The sequence below is a fragment of the Nuphar pumila genome, chromosome 4 (genome assembly GCF_984573655.1).
Source record: "Nuphar pumila chromosome 4, dmNupPumi1.hap1.1, whole genome shotgun sequence".
NCBI lineage: Eukaryota > Viridiplantae > Streptophyta > Magnoliopsida > Nymphaeales > Nymphaeaceae > Nuphar > Nuphar pumila.
Genome location: NC_143252.1, coordinates 102,941,007 through 102,958,811, shown reverse-complemented (window position 1 = coordinate 102,958,811; position 17,805 = coordinate 102,941,007). Strand labels below are relative to the sequence as shown.

Genomic DNA, 17,805 nt, shown 5'->3' with positions numbered 1-17,805 from the left:
TCATCTCATATTGAAGTAGTTTCGCTTGCAAGTCCTCAAACGATGGTAAGCTGGGTAGACATAACAATGAGGTCGAAAGAACATGAAATTTCGGTCCCAATCCATTCAAGGCTTGCCTGACTTTATCTTTGTCTGTCACTTCATACCCGACAACAGCTAGTTGATCACTTATGTTCTTAACCTTGTTCAAGTACTCCATGACAGACATAAAACCTTTAGTGAGGAGTTGAAATTCACACTGAAGGAAGGAAATTCTAGCCTCTGAAATATGAGAATATGTCTTCACTAGCCTGTCCCATAATTCTTTTGTTGAACACTCATCTGGAATTCCCACCAATACTTCTTGAGAGATAGTGGAGATAAGAAAAGCAACTGCAGCTTGATCACGCTTCATCTAATTTTCATATTGAGGATTTGGTATTCGCTGTATAAAATCAGCCTTGTTTCCATCCTTAGTTTCTTGTATGATAAATTCTGGAGGAGCTGAAATTGATCCATTTAGATATCCAGAAAGGCCTTGACTTTTAATGAATGGAAGAATTTGTCTCTTCCAGATCAAGAAATTGGAATTGGTAAGTTTTTCAGAAATGAGTTTGCCAAGAAAGTTGGATGAGAGAAAAATTTGAGAAGAAGAAGAATTCATGACTTAGAACAGGAAAAAATATTATTGGCGTGTGCAATCAGTATATAAATACAACAACAACAACTACGCCTTCATCCCAAAACAATTGGGGTCGACGATATGAACCAACAAAGAAAATCATTTTGGGTCTTCCACATGAATCCTTCTCCTCCAATCATTTTTATCCAATGCCATGTCCTCGGTGAGGTTCAAAGCATTCATATCCTTTCCTATCACCTCCATCCAAGTCTTCCTAGGCCTACCCCGACCTCTTTTAACTAATATATTTTCCCATTTCTCCATCCTTCTAACTGGAGCATCATTAGACCTTCGCCAAATATGTCCAAACCATCGTAAACGATTCTCTCTCATCTTATTTTCAATGGGTGCAACGCCTACCTTCTTACATATCTCCTTGTTCTGAATCTTATCTTTTATTGTATTTCCACACATCCATCTCAGCATATGCATCTTAGCTACACTCATTTTTTGAATATGATGTCTCTTGGCAGCCCAACATTCCGTACCATATAGTAAAGTGGGCCTAATAGTCATCCTATAAAACTTTTTCTTCAACCGCAATGGCATTCTACGGTCGCACAACACTCCATTTACACTTTTCCATTTCATTCACCCAACCTTTATCCTATGATTTATATCTCCATCAATTTCTCCATACTTTTAAATAATAGATCCCAAATATTTGAAACAATCATCCACTGGTATTTCTTGCTCACCAAGCTTCACTACACTCTCATCACTACTTCGTTGCTCACTACACCGGTATTTCTTGCAGACCAAGACTCTTACTCAACTTAAAACCTCTTGCTTCCAATGTCTGTCTCCATAATTCTAACTTAGCATTAACCTTAGCTCTAGACTCATCAATCAAAACAATATCATCAGCAAACAACATACACGACGACACATTTTCTTGAATTGATCTCGTAAGTTCATCCATCACTATAGCAAATAGGAAAGGGCTTAAAGCATATCCTTGATGTAACCCAACCGTTATAGGAAAATTGGTTGCCACCCCTCCACAAGTGCGGACATTGGTTACTACTCCTTCATACATATCCTTAATTATACTAATGTACTTGAGAGAAACACCTTTCTTCATCATTGTCCACCAGAGAACGTCCCTAGGTACTCTATCGTATGCCTTCTCTAAATCAATAAAAACCATATGCAAATCTTTGTTCCTCTCTCTATTTCTCTCAATAAGTTGTCTAAGAAGATGTATAGCTTCCATAGTTGATCTTCCAGGCATAAAACCAAATTGATTCTCCGATATCATGACAACCTTCCTCAACCTAGACTCAATCACCCCCTCCCAAAGTTTCATAGTATGACTCATGAGTTTTATACCACGATAGTTTGTGCAATCTTGTATATCACCCTTATTCTTATATAGAGGCACCAAATCACTCTTCCTCCACTCATTAGGCATCTTATTTGTCCGCCAAATCTTGTTAAAAATATTTGTGAATCATTCTAAACCTTTCTCTCCCAAGCATTTCCAAGCCTCGATAGGTATACCATCTGGGCCAACTGCCCTTCTTGATTTCATTTTCTTCAAAGCCTCTGCAATTTCTTTCTTTTGAATCTTGCGCATGAAGTCACGATTCATCTCATGAAAAAGAATGAACAAGTCTCTAAGATCTTGAGCATGACTTCCATTAAATAGCTTATCAAAATAATTTTTTCATCTCTCCTTAATCTCCTCATCTTTGACTAAAACCCTTTGTGTTTCATCTTTGATACATTTAATCATACCTAGATCCCTCGATTTCCTATCTCTCATCTTTGCAAGCCTATAAATATCCTTCTCGCCCTCTTTGGTATCCAACTTGTCATAAACCTCCTTATATACCTTATCCCTCGCGTTTTGAACTACTTTTTTAGCTTCCTTCTTTGCTATCATATACTTCTCCAAATTCTCATTATGACGACTCTTACTGAGAGTCGTTGCAATCAGTATATAAATGCAGCAGTTTTTTTTAACTAGTAGAGAGCTGAGTATTCATCATGAATCTGATTATCAGATCTGATATCCAGATTATCAGGTCTAATATGAGTTCATCAAAGAAGCTAAGATTTCTCCTTTATATATATATATATATAAATTTATATATGTATATTACCGAGGACATGGCATTGGAGAGAAATGATTGGAGGAGAAGGATTCATGTGGAAGACCCAGAATGATTTTCTTTTTTGGTTCATATCGCCGACCTCAATTGTTTTGGGATGAAGGCGTAGTTGTTGTTGTTGTTGTTGTATATATATATAAAAATTACACACAACAATAATAAAACAGAAACAAAAAAAAGGACAGATTTGATGTACAGATCTGTGAAATCAAATGGGAAGGGAAGAGACAGATCTGATGTATAGATCTGCGAAATCAAATGGGAAGGGGTGAATGTAATTAAAATGATAGATCTGATGTATAGATCTGGAGCAGATGATAAAACCTCAAAAGAATATCACTGAAAATAGGGAAATCGTGAAAACTAATTTGGCACAAACCCAAATCAGCGAATCCAAATCAGTTTGAGAGATCAACTGATTTAATGAACAAGAGTATCGTGAAAACTGATTTGGCCCAGACCCAAATCAGTTTCAGCAATCAAATTTGACGCAAAGCGAGGTGAAGAAGAATGGGAAGGTAAGATGTCAGATCTGATACGCAAATCAGACTGACTTGTTGCAGAAAGAAACTAGCAGAGGGAAGAAGGATCTGAGGCTCCTATTCCAGCAGATGAATAGATGAAGGAAGATCTGGGCTCGTATTCCAGCAGCCACACCGAATAAGAAAAGAGAGGAAGAAAGATTTGAGAAAATACGAAAAGAAAAGATCTCGTATGGTCGTACCTGTGTAGAAGAATTTCAGCCCTCGGATCAGACGTGCTCTGATACCATGTGAGTTTTCTCCAGAACCTGCGAACGAGAAACTAAGAGGAGGAAGAGAGAGTGAGGCTGCAACGAGTCACGGTTTTTCATAAATAAAAACCGTGACCTCTTTCTTTAATATATAGACAAAAACCTAATACATGGTCCTCACTATGACCTTGATAAGTTGAGGGTATTTACAAGTATGTCCATTATATGTTGGACATGATACACACAAGTAGTTTGGATCCGGATCCGGATCCAAACTTAAATACAAAACAAGAACCCTGCCTAATAGTAACAACCACAACCACCTGCCAAATATGTGAAAAAGTGCCTCTTTCTATGTTCCAAATCATGGTGTTTTGGGAGATCAACATGCAAAAGAAGACCCCACTTCACACTTAGGCAAAACCAGCATCATTGAGACATTTTAGCTATTTTCTGATCTACATAATTTATGTAGTTACATCTACATGGAACAATAGATGTTTCATGAATGTGAACTGATGCAAAAATTTTAATTTTAATTCATAATTTTCACCCTAAGAATATTGATTTCCTTTCAGAGTGCACCCCAGATTCTTTTTTTTTTAATCATAGCCAAGCTGGAGGACAACCCCAGTTAAAACAGTGTGACATCAAGCCCAGCTATTAAAGCATAAGTATATGCTTCAAATGCCTACAATTTGACATTACCTTCTAATTTAGTCTTCTCTTTATCACATCAGAGCCTGCTATGCATGTAGAACACCTCAAAAATGTAGTCACAATGGAATACAGATAAGCATGTTCCCAAATCTAAACACTACACAACTTCCAAATACAATAGGCTTCTGATAAAATCCACACCAAACATGATAACCAATTGCGCAAAAAATAAGGAAAATATGGCATCAACTTATGCCGTGTGTATTTGTTTCAGTGCTTCCATGGAAAATTTCATTTACGAGCAAGACAAATACCTTGTTTACATAATGAATGAGTTTATCCATCTGTCTGAACCAAGTGTGTGCATATTGATATTTGAAGTCTGTTCCCATTGTCCACATGATATGATTTGTACGAGTTACATTAGCCTGAAAAAAGTAAAGCATAGAAACTAAAATTAATTTCCTGCATCCAAGAGTTAAATTATTAAAACAGTGCATCAAATGAATCTGGAAGCATTTCAAACTACAGGAATTATATTTTTCATTCCCTTAGAAACTATTTATTGCTATACATTGTGGAACAATATAAAAAAATAGGCAATTCTATAATTTTCTGCTTATGCACATTAGTAGTTGGAGGGATAGTGTCATAGTATTTGTTGTTTATTGTTCTTTTATTATTAACCATGGTTCGTGATATCATATAATGAAAATCTCTAATGCTGCCGCTCATTATTTGACAATATTAGAGCTCACAAGGCTCCTTTACTGAAGGTTTTATCTTTGATTTTCACTAGCATTTTCAGTAACCATAAGATTTTTCAATCATATAGTTCCAGAACATAAGGGATCATCATGAAACTCCACTTATTGACATTAGTACACATGTCAACCAGCATCCGACACCCTATTTTCTCTTGTTATCACTACAAAATTTCAAACCTAGAACTGCCTAATCTTTTAAAACAAGATCATTTTTCAGTTCAACAAAACTGTATAGAGTGTAATGAAATGGTGGTCGTCCACAAAAGCATGAAAGCCCACAAAGGGTGTCTACTGGAGACACTACAAGTAACGCCCCAAAATTTTGAACTTGTAAACTTTTAGAATGACTTGAAAGAGACTAGAAAATCCTTTGCTTTTCAGAGTTTTGTTTTAGTGAAATCAACAAAAATAATTTTTTAGAAAAAAGACAAGTTGACAACCTTGAGCACATTAGCGTAAAACCTCCATTTCACAAAAGATTTGTATCTTTGTAACATTTAGAAACCATATGCATTAAAAAATAATATCAAGTTTATACAAAAATGGGATTTCCCGAAGAAACCCTTATACAAAATTCAAAACCCAAAAGATGTATCCAGGACACGGAATGTCAACAGAAACAATGGGATCTTGAATCCATCTTACAATCGCATCATTGTCTGTCGCATAATCCTAATCATCACTTGTACCCATAAGATGGGTCGGTTTCATGAAAAACTAGTAAGTGCACAAGTATGACAATATGGAACAATTCTAGCATATGCATTTAATTCATACATGATACACAATTCAACAAGTAATGTGAACAAATCTAGCATTTGCATTTAATTCATACATGATACGCAATTTAACAAGTAATGTGAACATAATAACTTTGTTTCGATATTAGCTGTCCTGCGGGTACGCACATGCACGAAACGTAGAAACAACTGAGACTAATTCGAGAGTTTATTATGCCATGTATTTTTGATACCCCTGGTAGCTACTTGAGTCTGCAACTAAGGGGGCGGTCGTTGACCGAGAGAGGATTCCTCAAAGGCATACGTGGTAACGGATGCACCCAACTTCTACAGAAGTCCATGGGATCTACCACCTAGGATAATCTCTAGTAGTCCCTGTAATGAGATATTGCAGAAATATAAAGAGTGCTTATAAGCACTTACAATAATGAATAAAATAGAGAATATCACAATGCAAGCACAAGCCTTTAAGAAGACAACAATATAAAAAACCTCTTATTGAAAAGAGAGAGAGCTCTCAAGAATACAAATATACAAGGGGTTCACCCCTATTTATACAAGAGGGAGTGAAAAGAAAAGGAGGGCCAAGGGCCTCAAAAGGAGAGCCCAAAAGGGGGCTCCCATGGAGTCGTTGGGAGCCCCCAACGGTCACATTTGTGACCGTTGGGGGCTCCAACGACTCTATGGTTGGAGCCCCTTTTGGTTCCTAAAAAATAAAAAAAATAATATTAAAAACTAAAAAAAAATACATTTTAACAAAAAATAAAAATAGTTGTTTTCTAAAACAAATATGTAAAATTACAAAAATACCCCTATCGGGTATTGATGTAATATATATATATTTATATATGAAGTACATTTTAACAGTCTCGTCCCCTAACTCCGATGACTGGGGACACCGAGTCATTTTCCCGATGGATGGTTGTTAACAACCTATCCATCGGAGTTTTTGTACCAATCCATCATCTCCTTTGACAGAAACAAGAGGCGAATGGGCGCGTTAGGTTTTATTTAACTAACCACCCATTCTATATGCTCCAATTTTTCAAACCAGCTCGAGCATCTTGCCTGTGACGGTGATCATCACCATTATGTGATTTCAACAATATGCCATTTGCAGGCTTCGAGGTCACCACAAACCTCTCATCCAATCATCGTAGTACTAACATGTTGTGCCTGTCTAAAAGTACAGCTACGATGAGAGGGGTATTGTTTTCTCAAAAGAAATCTCAGCTCAATGTTTCGTAAAAGAAACAATTAGTTTAGTTTGACATGATTTGGCCTTTCCAACTATTTTTATAACATTGTGTAATTTACACAATACGAGATTTGTCACGAATCTCTTATCCAGTTATCGTAGTATCAACATGCAACGCATGTCTCGCAACACTGCTTACGATAAAAAGGGTATAGGTTTCTCAGTAGAAATGTAAAACCCAGTTTTTTAACAAAAAAAAATGGATCGGACCCGGGTCGGGTCCAGACCCGACCCGGATCCAACCCGTGCCCAGCCCCTCGAAAACCCCTTTTCAAAGGGGCTGGCAGCCCACGACAGGGGGGTTTCTCCGGCGACACAGGGGGCGGGCCCTGTGTGCGCCCCCTCCCTATAAAAAGGTGAGAGGGGAAAGGGGAGGGCCTATGAGCCTCCCCCGACCCCCCGACCCCCCGACCCCCCGACTCTCTCTCTCTCATCTCTCGTCTCTCCCCTTTGTCTCTGCTCTCTCTCCCCCCGACTCCATCCCTCGCTCTCCACAACGACGAGCTTCCTTCACGGCAGCCACTCCCTGGCAACCTCCCTTCCCTCGGCAGCCCAGGTAAGCCCCCCTTCTCCTCTTGTTTTTCCCCCCTCTTTTCTTCCTCTGGTTCGCCGGAAGGCCGGCAGGTGGCCGACGGCCCCTGCCGAGCCTTTCTCCTCCCTTTTTTCGTCAGGCAAGGGGCTCCGCCCCCTTGCTTTCCTCTTTGTAGCAAGCAGGGGGCTCTGCCCCCTTTGCCCTCATCTTTTTAGCAGGCAGAGGGTGGGCTCCGCCCCCTGCCCTTTTCACTTTTCCGGCAGGGGCCATGGCCCCTGCCCTTCCCATCGTGTAGGGGCCGATGGCCCCTACCCTTTCCTTAAGAAAGGAAGCAGGGGCCTTTGGCCCCTGCCTCACCTCTTGGAAACCCAGCAGGGGCCGATTGCCCCTGCCCCTCCCTTGACCGACAGGGGCCTCTGGCCCCTGTCTCTCTTTCCTGTCGAGCAGAGGCTCGACAGGGACCATTGGCCCCTGCCACTTCTCCTGATAAGCCGCAGGGGGGGGCTTTGGCCCCCGCACTCCCCCTCTTTTCCTTAAAACCCAACAAGGGCCTCCTAAGGCCCTTGCCCCTCCTTTTGAAGACTCGGCAGGGGCCAAAGGCCCCTGCCCCTCTTACCCTTTAGATATCCGGCAGGGGCCGATGGCCCCTGCACCTATCTCCTTTAACGGCATGGGTTATTGGACCCTACCCCGTTTTTTTTCGTAACTGTAGGGGTCGATGACCCCTGCATTGGGTTGCGGAGAAACCGAGTTTTCTCCCTATCTTTATTCGTTTTATGCATGCTAAACAACGTACTTTTGCAGTGTTACGCAACGGAGCCCGTTCGCGCCTCGCGAACTAAACCGACGATCACCTACGTTCGTAGACGGCTTCATTCTCGCAATACCCCAAGGTAGGAGAAGTTGCACAAGGACTTAAATAATTAAATCAAGCTTAAATAATTAAAGATCGAAAGGACTTAATGATATATTTATATACATATACGTATATAAGTACACTTTTAAATCAAGGACGCGGTTTCGCGATCCTTGTCCTTTGCTTTTCGCATTTCCTATTTCTGTTTGTCGTCGCGCTTTGCGCCCAGGCTTTTTGTTTTAGCAATTACTACTTACTGTCTTCTAATTCAAGGACGCGGTTTCGCGATCCTTGTCCTTTGCTTTCGCATTTCCTATTTCAGTTCGCCGTCGCGCTTTGCGCCTAGGCTTTTGCTTTCGTATTTACTACTTACTGTCTTTTAATTCAAGGACGCGGTTTCGCGATCCTTGTCCTTTGCTTCCGCATTTCTTGTTTCCGTTTGTCGTCGCGCTTCGCGCCCAGGCTCTTACTTTTCGCATTATTGTCTTTCATTCTTGCCTTGCCATTGACACAGCGTATTCGAAAGGAATACCTATTCCTCTTTTTTTTACCCAATATGTTTTGGGAAAACCCTTGATCTGGGGCAAGATCAAGTTGTTGGGTGATGGGTTCATTTGTGAAGCCCATTTACCAAAACCAGTGTCGTGACTTGCATAGCACCTAGACACTGCATCATCAGTTGTCAGATTCGAGAAAATCACATGCCATATATTGGCAAGTTGTGTGTCGTTTTGAAAGATTTGAAATGTTAAAATAGTTTTTTTTTAAACATTATATCTCTGCGAAACACACTCCCGAGGCTCCTATTAAGGACCTATATCCCTTTCCTCGTAAGGTGTACTCTTGAACATGCGAGGCATGTTAGTACTACGACGATTGGATGAGAGAGTCTTATGACCTCGATTAGTGCTTTGTGCACGTTGTTGAAAACACATATAAAAAAATAATGGGATCGCCTTCATAGGCAAGATGCTCGTTTTGGTCTAATGGACCAGAGCATGAAGAATGAGGCAACGGCCAAGAAACTCCGTCGCACTCGATTCAACCTAGCTTCGTCAAGAGAGAGGACGAAGGGTACGAACTCCGATGGACAGACCATTTATGGCTTTTTACGGGCATAAGACCTGTCTTCCCCAGTCATCGGAGGTTAGGGGGGATTGGGGCTACAATAGTTAGCCTAACACTTCTGCAGAAGTCGGATGTATCCCTATCAGGCCTTGGGGACTTACTCTCTCGACCATCGGTCGTCTCCAAAGGAATAGGATTCAGTCAGACAACCGAGGTATCTTAAAATACTTAACATAATGAACACTCGGCTTGGACTCGACTGTTTCGACTCACGTGCCATGTATGTACCCGCATGGCCGGTTAACAAGTAAATACTAAATTGAGCATGCTCACCTTTTCAGTTTGTTGTACTTAGCTTGTTCCTTCGGTCTATCTGCTTAGTTTGCTCGTTACTACCTGCTGCATCAATTATTCATGCCTAATTTAGTTCTTTCTGTCTTTGTGCTCTCCTACTAGTTTTCGCAAAACTAACCCATTTCATGTGTACAGGTGACGAATAGGTGCATCAGGCGATGGCGCGACTGCGAGATGATTTAAGGATCCACTGTTTCTGCTCGTAGTTCTTCTCCTAGACATTTTTGGTTTTTGATACGGTTTTTCCCTTTAAGAAATCCAAATTTTGTACAAACTTGATACTCTCTTTAAATAGAAGAAATGGTTTCCTAAGTATTATTGCAGATCGTCCATGGTAAATCTTTATTTTCTCGCTAACGTGCCCAAGGTTGTCAAACATGTTCTTTTTTCTTTTAAAGAAATCGTTTCCGCTAATTTTAAAAACAAACTCTGTAAAGAAAAAGAATTTTTTTCAACTATTTCAAAGAAATTATAAGGTTCAAAATTTTGGGGCGTTACAAGAAACCCCGTCCAAACACATTCTCATGCCCCAACCGGGGATATCCGGGTCATATAAGATATAAAACCGAGCTTGCAAAACATTTCTCCATAATGTGTCAGCTCGAGAAAACTTAGTTGCAAATTGGCAACCCTCATGTATGCAGAATTTGCTTTGCAAAACTACGTGTTTGGAAAGCTAGATTCTCGCAAGGAATCTCATTCTTAAAAACTCTAGCGCTCATGCGTAAACTCGTGTCTTTTGAAAATGAGCAAGTGGGAAACAAGTAGGATAGAATACGCACTTGCGTGTCCTACGAGGTTGCATTTATCTAAGGATTATACATATATTACATATACAGGCCTGTGCACATTTCAGCGTGATGGCAAAGTATAAAGCAAGACTCATGTGTGAAAACACACATCGAGCTACAAAGTGCGTAAGTAGTGCACGAGGTATGAAACCACACCTTAGCTAAATAAATGCGTAAGTAGTAGCTTGTACACTAAAGCACAGCGACAAAGTAAATGACATAAAGGAAAGAGGACAAGTATCGCAAAATTGCGTTCTTGAATTAAATGCATAATGTATACATATATATATATTGTTTAATTCATAAGTTTTAAGATTTGTCCTTTATTGTCCATTGTGCAACTTTTTCCTACCTCGAAGAATGTCGGCTATGCTAACATTTTCGGGCATAGGTGAGCAGTGTAAACCCGTGTCTTTTGAAAACGAGCAAGTGGGAAACAAGTAGGATAGAATACGCACTTGCGTGTCCTACGAGGTTGCATTTATCTAAGGATTATACATATATTACATATGCAGGCCTGTGCACATTTCAGCGCGATGGCAAAGTATAAAGCAAGACTCGATGTGTGAAAACGCACGACCTAAAAAGTGCGTAAGCAGTGCACGAGGTATGAAACCGCACCTCAGCTAAATAGATGCGTAAGCAGTAGCCTGTGCACTAAAGTGTGGCGACAAAGTAAATGACATAAAGGAAAGAGGACAAGGATCGCAAAATTGCGTTCTTGAATTAAATGCATAATGTATATATATATATATATATATATATATATATATATATATATATTGTTTAATTCATAAGTTTTAAGATTTGTCCTTGATTGTCCATTGTGCAACTTTTTCCTACCTGGGAGAATGTCGTCTATGCTAACGTTTTCGAGCATAGGTGATCAGTGCCTCGGTGCACACGTAGAGTCTGTTGCGCCGATGGGGTATGCTAAATTCGTCGTACTGCGTAAATGACACAAAAGAGTTTCTTTATTAAAACGAAGTGTTTGACACTTACGGGGCCGAACCTTAAAAGAAAGGAGGGCAGGGCTGCGCCCCTAACCGATAGCAAAAAAGATGAGGGGCCAGGGACTGCGCCCTTGCCTGACAGACTGGTAGAGAGAGAGGGAGGGGGGCAGGGACTGTGCCCTGCCTGTCGGTTTGACAGAAAGAGGGAGGGGCAGGGGTCGCACCCTTGCCCGCCGACCTGACAGAGGAAGAGGAAGGGGCAAGGGGCACGCCCTTGCCCGTTGGCCAGTCAGAAGAAAGAGGAAGGGGGCAGGGGCGCAGCCATTGCCCACCGGCCTGACAGAAGGAAAGGAAGGGGCAGAGGTCAGCCGACCTGACAAAAACAAGGGAGGGGCACGGGCTGCGCCCCTGCCCTCAGGCTGGAAAAGGAGGAGGCAGGGGGAGTCGCCCCTTGACTGTGTGCTTGTCGAAAAAAGGGAGCAGGGAGAAGTGGGGGGTCGCTCCACTCCCCTGCGAAGCAGACTAAGAGAGAGAGAGAGAGAGAGAGAGAGAGAGAGAGAGAGAGAGAGAGAGAGAGATGCCCCTCCCCTGTGAACCAGACATAGAGAGAGAGGGAGCAGGGAGGGGGACAACGCCCCTCCCCTGCAACTCGAGAAGACAGAGATAGAACAGGGAGGGGGTGGCGCCCCTCCCTACGAACCGAGGGGACAGAGGGCAGGCGAGAGAGACAGAGAGAAGAGAAAGAGAGTGCAGGGATAGAGGAGTGTACCTGCACGTCGTCGGTGCGGGGGAGGAAGACCCGTGAGAGAAGAGAGCAAGGGAATCGGGGATAGAGAAGAGGCCAAAAGGGAGACCGTTGGGGAGAGAGAAGAGAGCGAGGGAGGGGTTTCCTCTTCTGCGTAAGAGGAACCCTCCCCTGCATGCCTATTTATAAGCACGGAAGGGGGGGGGGGGAGACTCAAGTCTAGATCCGGGTCCAAATTTTTTTTATCTGGGTTTTACATCCTACCCTCTTTAAAATAATTTTGTCCACGAAATTTTATAGAATTCAACGCTCAAAGTACAAATCAGGGTATTTCTTCCTAATGTCAGTCTCAGGTGCCTAGGTGCATTCCTTGATTCCATGATGCTGCCAACAAACCTTGACAAGAGTGATAGTCTTTGATCTTAGCACTTGGTCCCATCGATCTACAATCTCCACAGGTCTTTCTTCGAAGGTCAAGTCTCCTCGAATGTCCACGTCATCGTAGTGGATGATGTGGGATGGGTCGTGAACGTATTTCTTTAGCATAAACACATGGAAGACGTTGTGGATCTGTCTGAGGAGGTAACACCACGCGATATGCTGCATCATCGATCCGGTTCAAGATCTTAAAAGGTCCAACAAATCTGAGACTTAACTTCTCCTTTTTCCCGAACCGAAAAACACTCTTTGTCGGGGATACCTTGACAAAAACCTTATCCCCTGTCGAGAAAGTGAGTTCTCGACGACACTGATCAACGTAACTCTTCTGCCGACTCTGAGCAGTTTGGAGTCATTCCCGTATCAATTGAACTTGCTAAGTATAGTGTTGTAGCACTAACGATGAGTCCAACTTCCGCTCGCCAACCTCGTCTCAGTAAACAGGTGATTGAGAAGGCCTTCCATACAAAGCCTCGTAAGGGGCCATCCCGATGCTAGCGTGATAGCTGTTATTATACGCAAATTCTGCAAGGCTGGTATGAGAATCTCATTCTCCCTTCCAGTCCATCATGCACGCTCGAAACATGTCCTCCAGAGTATGAATGATGCGTTCAGATTGTCCATCGGTTTAAGGATGGAAGGTAGTACTGAATTTCAACTTCGTGCTCAATGCTGACTGAAGTTGTCCCCAGAACCTCGAAGTGAACCTCGGATCGCGATCGAAAATAATCAAGACCAGAATTTCGTGCAACCTCACGATTTTTCAAACATAAAGGTCCACCAAACTATCCAGAGATTGATTGAGGCGAATAGGCAGGAAATGAGCCAACTTGGTGAGTCTATCAACGATCACCCAAATCGCGTCATGCTTCCTCCTAGTTCTCGGCAGACTTACGATAAAGTCCATAGTGATGTCCTAGCACTTCCATTGTAGGATCTCCAATTGCTACATCACTCTGTCGGGCCTTTGGTGCTCGATTTTGATCTGCTGACAGGTAAAACATTTTGATACATACAGGGACACGTCTCGCTTCATCCCGTTCCACCAATATCTTTGTTGATCTTTAAACATCTTCGTGCCTCCCGGGTGAATGGTGTACCTGGATTTGTAAGTCTCAGCAAGAATTTCATCTCTCAAGTCAGGGTCATCAGGGACCCAGAGGCGATCCTTCAGCCATAGGCTTCCTTCCTCCTGAAGATGGAAGGGGGTATCGCCCTGCTCTGCTTGAGCCTTCAGTTTCTTGTAACATGCATCGATTTTCTGCCCGCCAACGATTCTAGCGAGCAGATCAGGTTGAACTACCAGGTTTGACAAACTGATCAAACCTTGCGTGACAACAAACGGTTTCTAGAAAAGCAAATCTTCTATCAGTTTCCATCCTGCATTCAAAAGATTGACCGAAACTCTGAAGGTCTTTTGGCTGAGGGCGTCGGCCACTACATTCACCTTTCATGTATGGTAGGAGAGGGTAAAGTCGTAATCCTTGAGGAATTTCAGCTAGTGTCGTTGCCTCATATTCAATTCCTTCTAAGAGAACAGGTACTTGAGACTCTTGTGATCGGTAAAGGCTTCAAACTGCTCTCTATACAAGTAGTGTCACCAAATTTTAAATGCGAAAACTACCACGGCTAACTTTAAATCATGTGTCAAATAATTCTTCTCATGAATTTTAATTTGGCGTGAGGCATAAGCGAACACTCTTCCGTTTTGCATCAGAACACAACCTAAGCCTGACCCAGAGGCATCAGTGTATATAACAAAACTGCCTTGACCCGAAGGTAAGGCCAAAATAGGAGCAGTGGTGAGTTGCTCCTTCAGTATTTGAAAACTACTCTTGCATCTATCATTTTATTCAAACTTAGCCTCCTTCAGGAGCCTGGTCATAGGTTGAGCTATATTTGAAAAGTCTTGAATAAACCTTCGATAATATCCAGTTAATTCAAGAAAGCTCTTGATATCACGAACATTCTTCGATTGTTGCCACATTGGCAGGATCCACGGATACTCCAACAACAACAACAACAACAACTACGCCTTCATCCCAAAACAATTGGGGGTCAGCGATATGAACCAAAAAAGAAAATCATTTTGGGTCTTCCACATGAATCCTTTTCCTCCAATCATTTCTATCCAATGCCATGTCCTCGGTGAGGTTCAAAGCATTCATATCCTTTCCTATCATCTCCATCCAAGTCTTCCTAGGCCTACCCCGACCTCTTTTAACTAATATATTTTCCCATTTCTCCAACCTTCTAACTGGAGCATCATTAGGCCTTCGCCGAATATGTCCAAACCACCGTAAACGATTCTCTCGCATCTTATTTTCAATGGGTGCAACACCTACCTTCTTACGTATCTCCTCTTTCCGAATCTTATCTTTTATTGTATTTCCACACATCCATCTAAGCATCCGCATCTCAGCTACACTCATTTTTGAATATGATGTCTCTTGGCAGCCCAACATTCCGTACCATATAGTAAAGCGGGTCTAATAGTCGTCCTATAAAACTTTCCCTTCAACCGCAATGGCATTCTACGATCGCACAGCACTCCAGTTGCACTTTTCCATTTCATCCACCCAACCTTTATCCTATGATTTACATCAACATCAATTTCTCCATACTTTTGAATGATGGATCCCAAATATTTGAAATAATCATTCACCGGTATTTCTTGCTCACCAAGCTTCACTACACTCCCATCACTACTTCGTTGCTTACTAAACCGACATTCCATATATTCAGTCTTACTCTTACTCAACTTAAAACCTCTAGTTTCCAATGTTTGTCTCCATAATTCTAACTTAGCATTAACCCCAGCTCTAGACTCATCAATCAAAACAATATCATCAACAAACAACATACACCACGGTACATTTTCTTGAATTGATCTCGTAAGCTCATCCATCACTATCGCAAATAGGAAAGGGCTTAAAGCAGATCCTTGATGTAACCCAACCGTTATCGGAAAATTGGTTGTCACCCCTCCACAAGTGCGGACATTGGTTACTACTTCTTCATACATATCTTTAATTATACTAATGTACTTGAGAGAAACACCTTTCTTTATCATTGTCCACCAGAGAACGTCCCTAGGTACTCTATCGTATGCCTTCTCTAAATCAATAAAAACCATATGCAAATCTTTGTTCCTCTCTCTATATCTTTCAATAAGTTGTCTAAGAAGATGTATAGCTTCCATAGTTGATCTTCCAGGCATAAAACCAAATTGATTCTCCGATATCATGACAACCTTCCTCAACCTAGACTCAATCACCCTCTCCCAAAGTTTCATAGTATGACTCATGAGTTTTATACCACGATAGTTTGTGCAATCTTGTATATCACCCTTATTCTTATATAAAGGCACCAAAGTACTCTTCCTCCACTCATTAGGCATCTTATTTGTTCGCCAAATCAAGTTAAAAAGATTTGTCAACCATTCTAAACCTTTCTCTCCCAAGCATTTCCAAGCCTCGATAGGTATACAATCTGGGCCAACTGTCCTTCTTGATTTCATTTTCTTCAAAGCCTCTGCAATTTCTTTCTTTTGAATCTTGCGCATGAAGTCACGATTTATCTCATGAAAATGAATGGAGAAGTCTCCAAGATCTTGAGCATGACTATCATTAAATAGCTTATCAAAATAATCTTTCCATCTCTCTTTAATCTCCTCATCTTTGACTAAAACCCTTTGCGTTTCATCTTTGATACATCTAACCATACCCAAATCCTTTGATTTCCTATCTCTCATCTTTGCAAGCCTATAAATATCCTTCTCGCCTTATTTGGTATCCAACTTGTCATAAACCTCCTTATATACCTTAGCCCTCGCGTTTCGAACAACTTTTTTAGCTTCCTTCTTTGCTATCATATACTTCTCCAAATTCTCATTATCACAACTCTTACTTAGATTTCTATAACACTCTCTTTTAACCTTAATAGCTAATTTGACATCCCCGTTCCACCATGATGTATCCTTACCTAGTGGTGCACCGCCTTTAGACTCACCCAATACCTCCTTAGCCACTTTTCTCATGCCACCCGCTATCTTATTCCACATTGATTATGAATCTTCCTCGAGACACCAATCAACTTCCTTAACTACCTGCTCTACAAACATTCCTTGTTTAGCTCCTTTCAGTGCCCACCACTTAATTCTAGGATTTATCCTATGTCTATCCCTTTTGCAGCATTGTCTAATTCTAAGATATAAAATTAAGACTCTATGTTGTGTAGCTACACTTTCTCCCGGTATAACCTTAAAATCGATACAACAACCCCTATCTCTCTTTCTAAGTAGGAAAAAATCTATCTGACTCGTATTAACCCCACTTTTAAATGTTACTAGGTGAGACTCCCTCTTCCTAAACCAAGTGTTTGCTAAGATCATATCGTAGGACAAACAAAAATCTAAAATCCTTTCTCCACTTTCATTTCTTTCTCCTATACCATAGCCTCCATGGATACTCTCAAATCCATCCCTACTAATGCCTACATGTCCATTAAGGTCACCGCCGATGAAAAGTTTTTCTCCATAAGATATCCCTTGTACTACTCCATCTAAATCTTCCCAAAATTGATGCTTAATGGAATCATCTAAACCTACTTGAGGTGCATAAACACTAATAATATTAATAATATCCGTACCTAATACTAATTTAATAAGTAAAATTCTATCACCCTTCCTCCGGACCTCAACTACATTATTTATAAACTGACGACTCATAACAATCCCTACTCCATTCCTATTCCTATTTATTCCTGTATACCAAATCTTATATCCCCAATGTTCTATCACTTTTGCTTTCTCACCTACCCATTTGGTCTCTTGAAGACATAAAATATCAATCTTTCTCCTACACATAACATCTACTAACTCTACCAACTTACCAGTTAAAGACCCTATGTTCCAAGTGGCTAACCTAATTTTATGGTCTTGGACTAACTTCTTTACCCCCACCCGTCCAACAAAGTGAGGGAACCCTTGCCTATTTGACACCACACCCGAGCGCCGGTGTGACACATCGCTTCTGGGCGACGACCTAGCAACCCTTGCCCATTTATCACTGCCTCCGGGCCTAGAGAGTACAGTGTGTCGCTCAGTAGGGAACGCCCCAACGAAATTCTCA

The 17,805-nt window shown here is 41.4% G+C and overlaps 1 protein-coding gene across 1 annotated transcript in view; it reads right to left on the bottom strand.

Annotated features, from left to right (window-relative positions):
• Positions 1 to 17,805, bottom strand: part of LOC149840382 (alpha-mannosidase At3g26720-like) — a 97,213-nt gene that overhangs the window by 49,175 nt on the left and 30,233 nt on the right. The window contains exon 8 of the mRNA XM_090003141.1: positions 4,486 to 4,599. Coding sequence (XP_089859267.1) covers positions 4,486 to 4,599 — 114 coding nt within the window. The remainder of the gene's footprint in view (positions 1 to 4,485; positions 4,600 to 17,805) is intronic.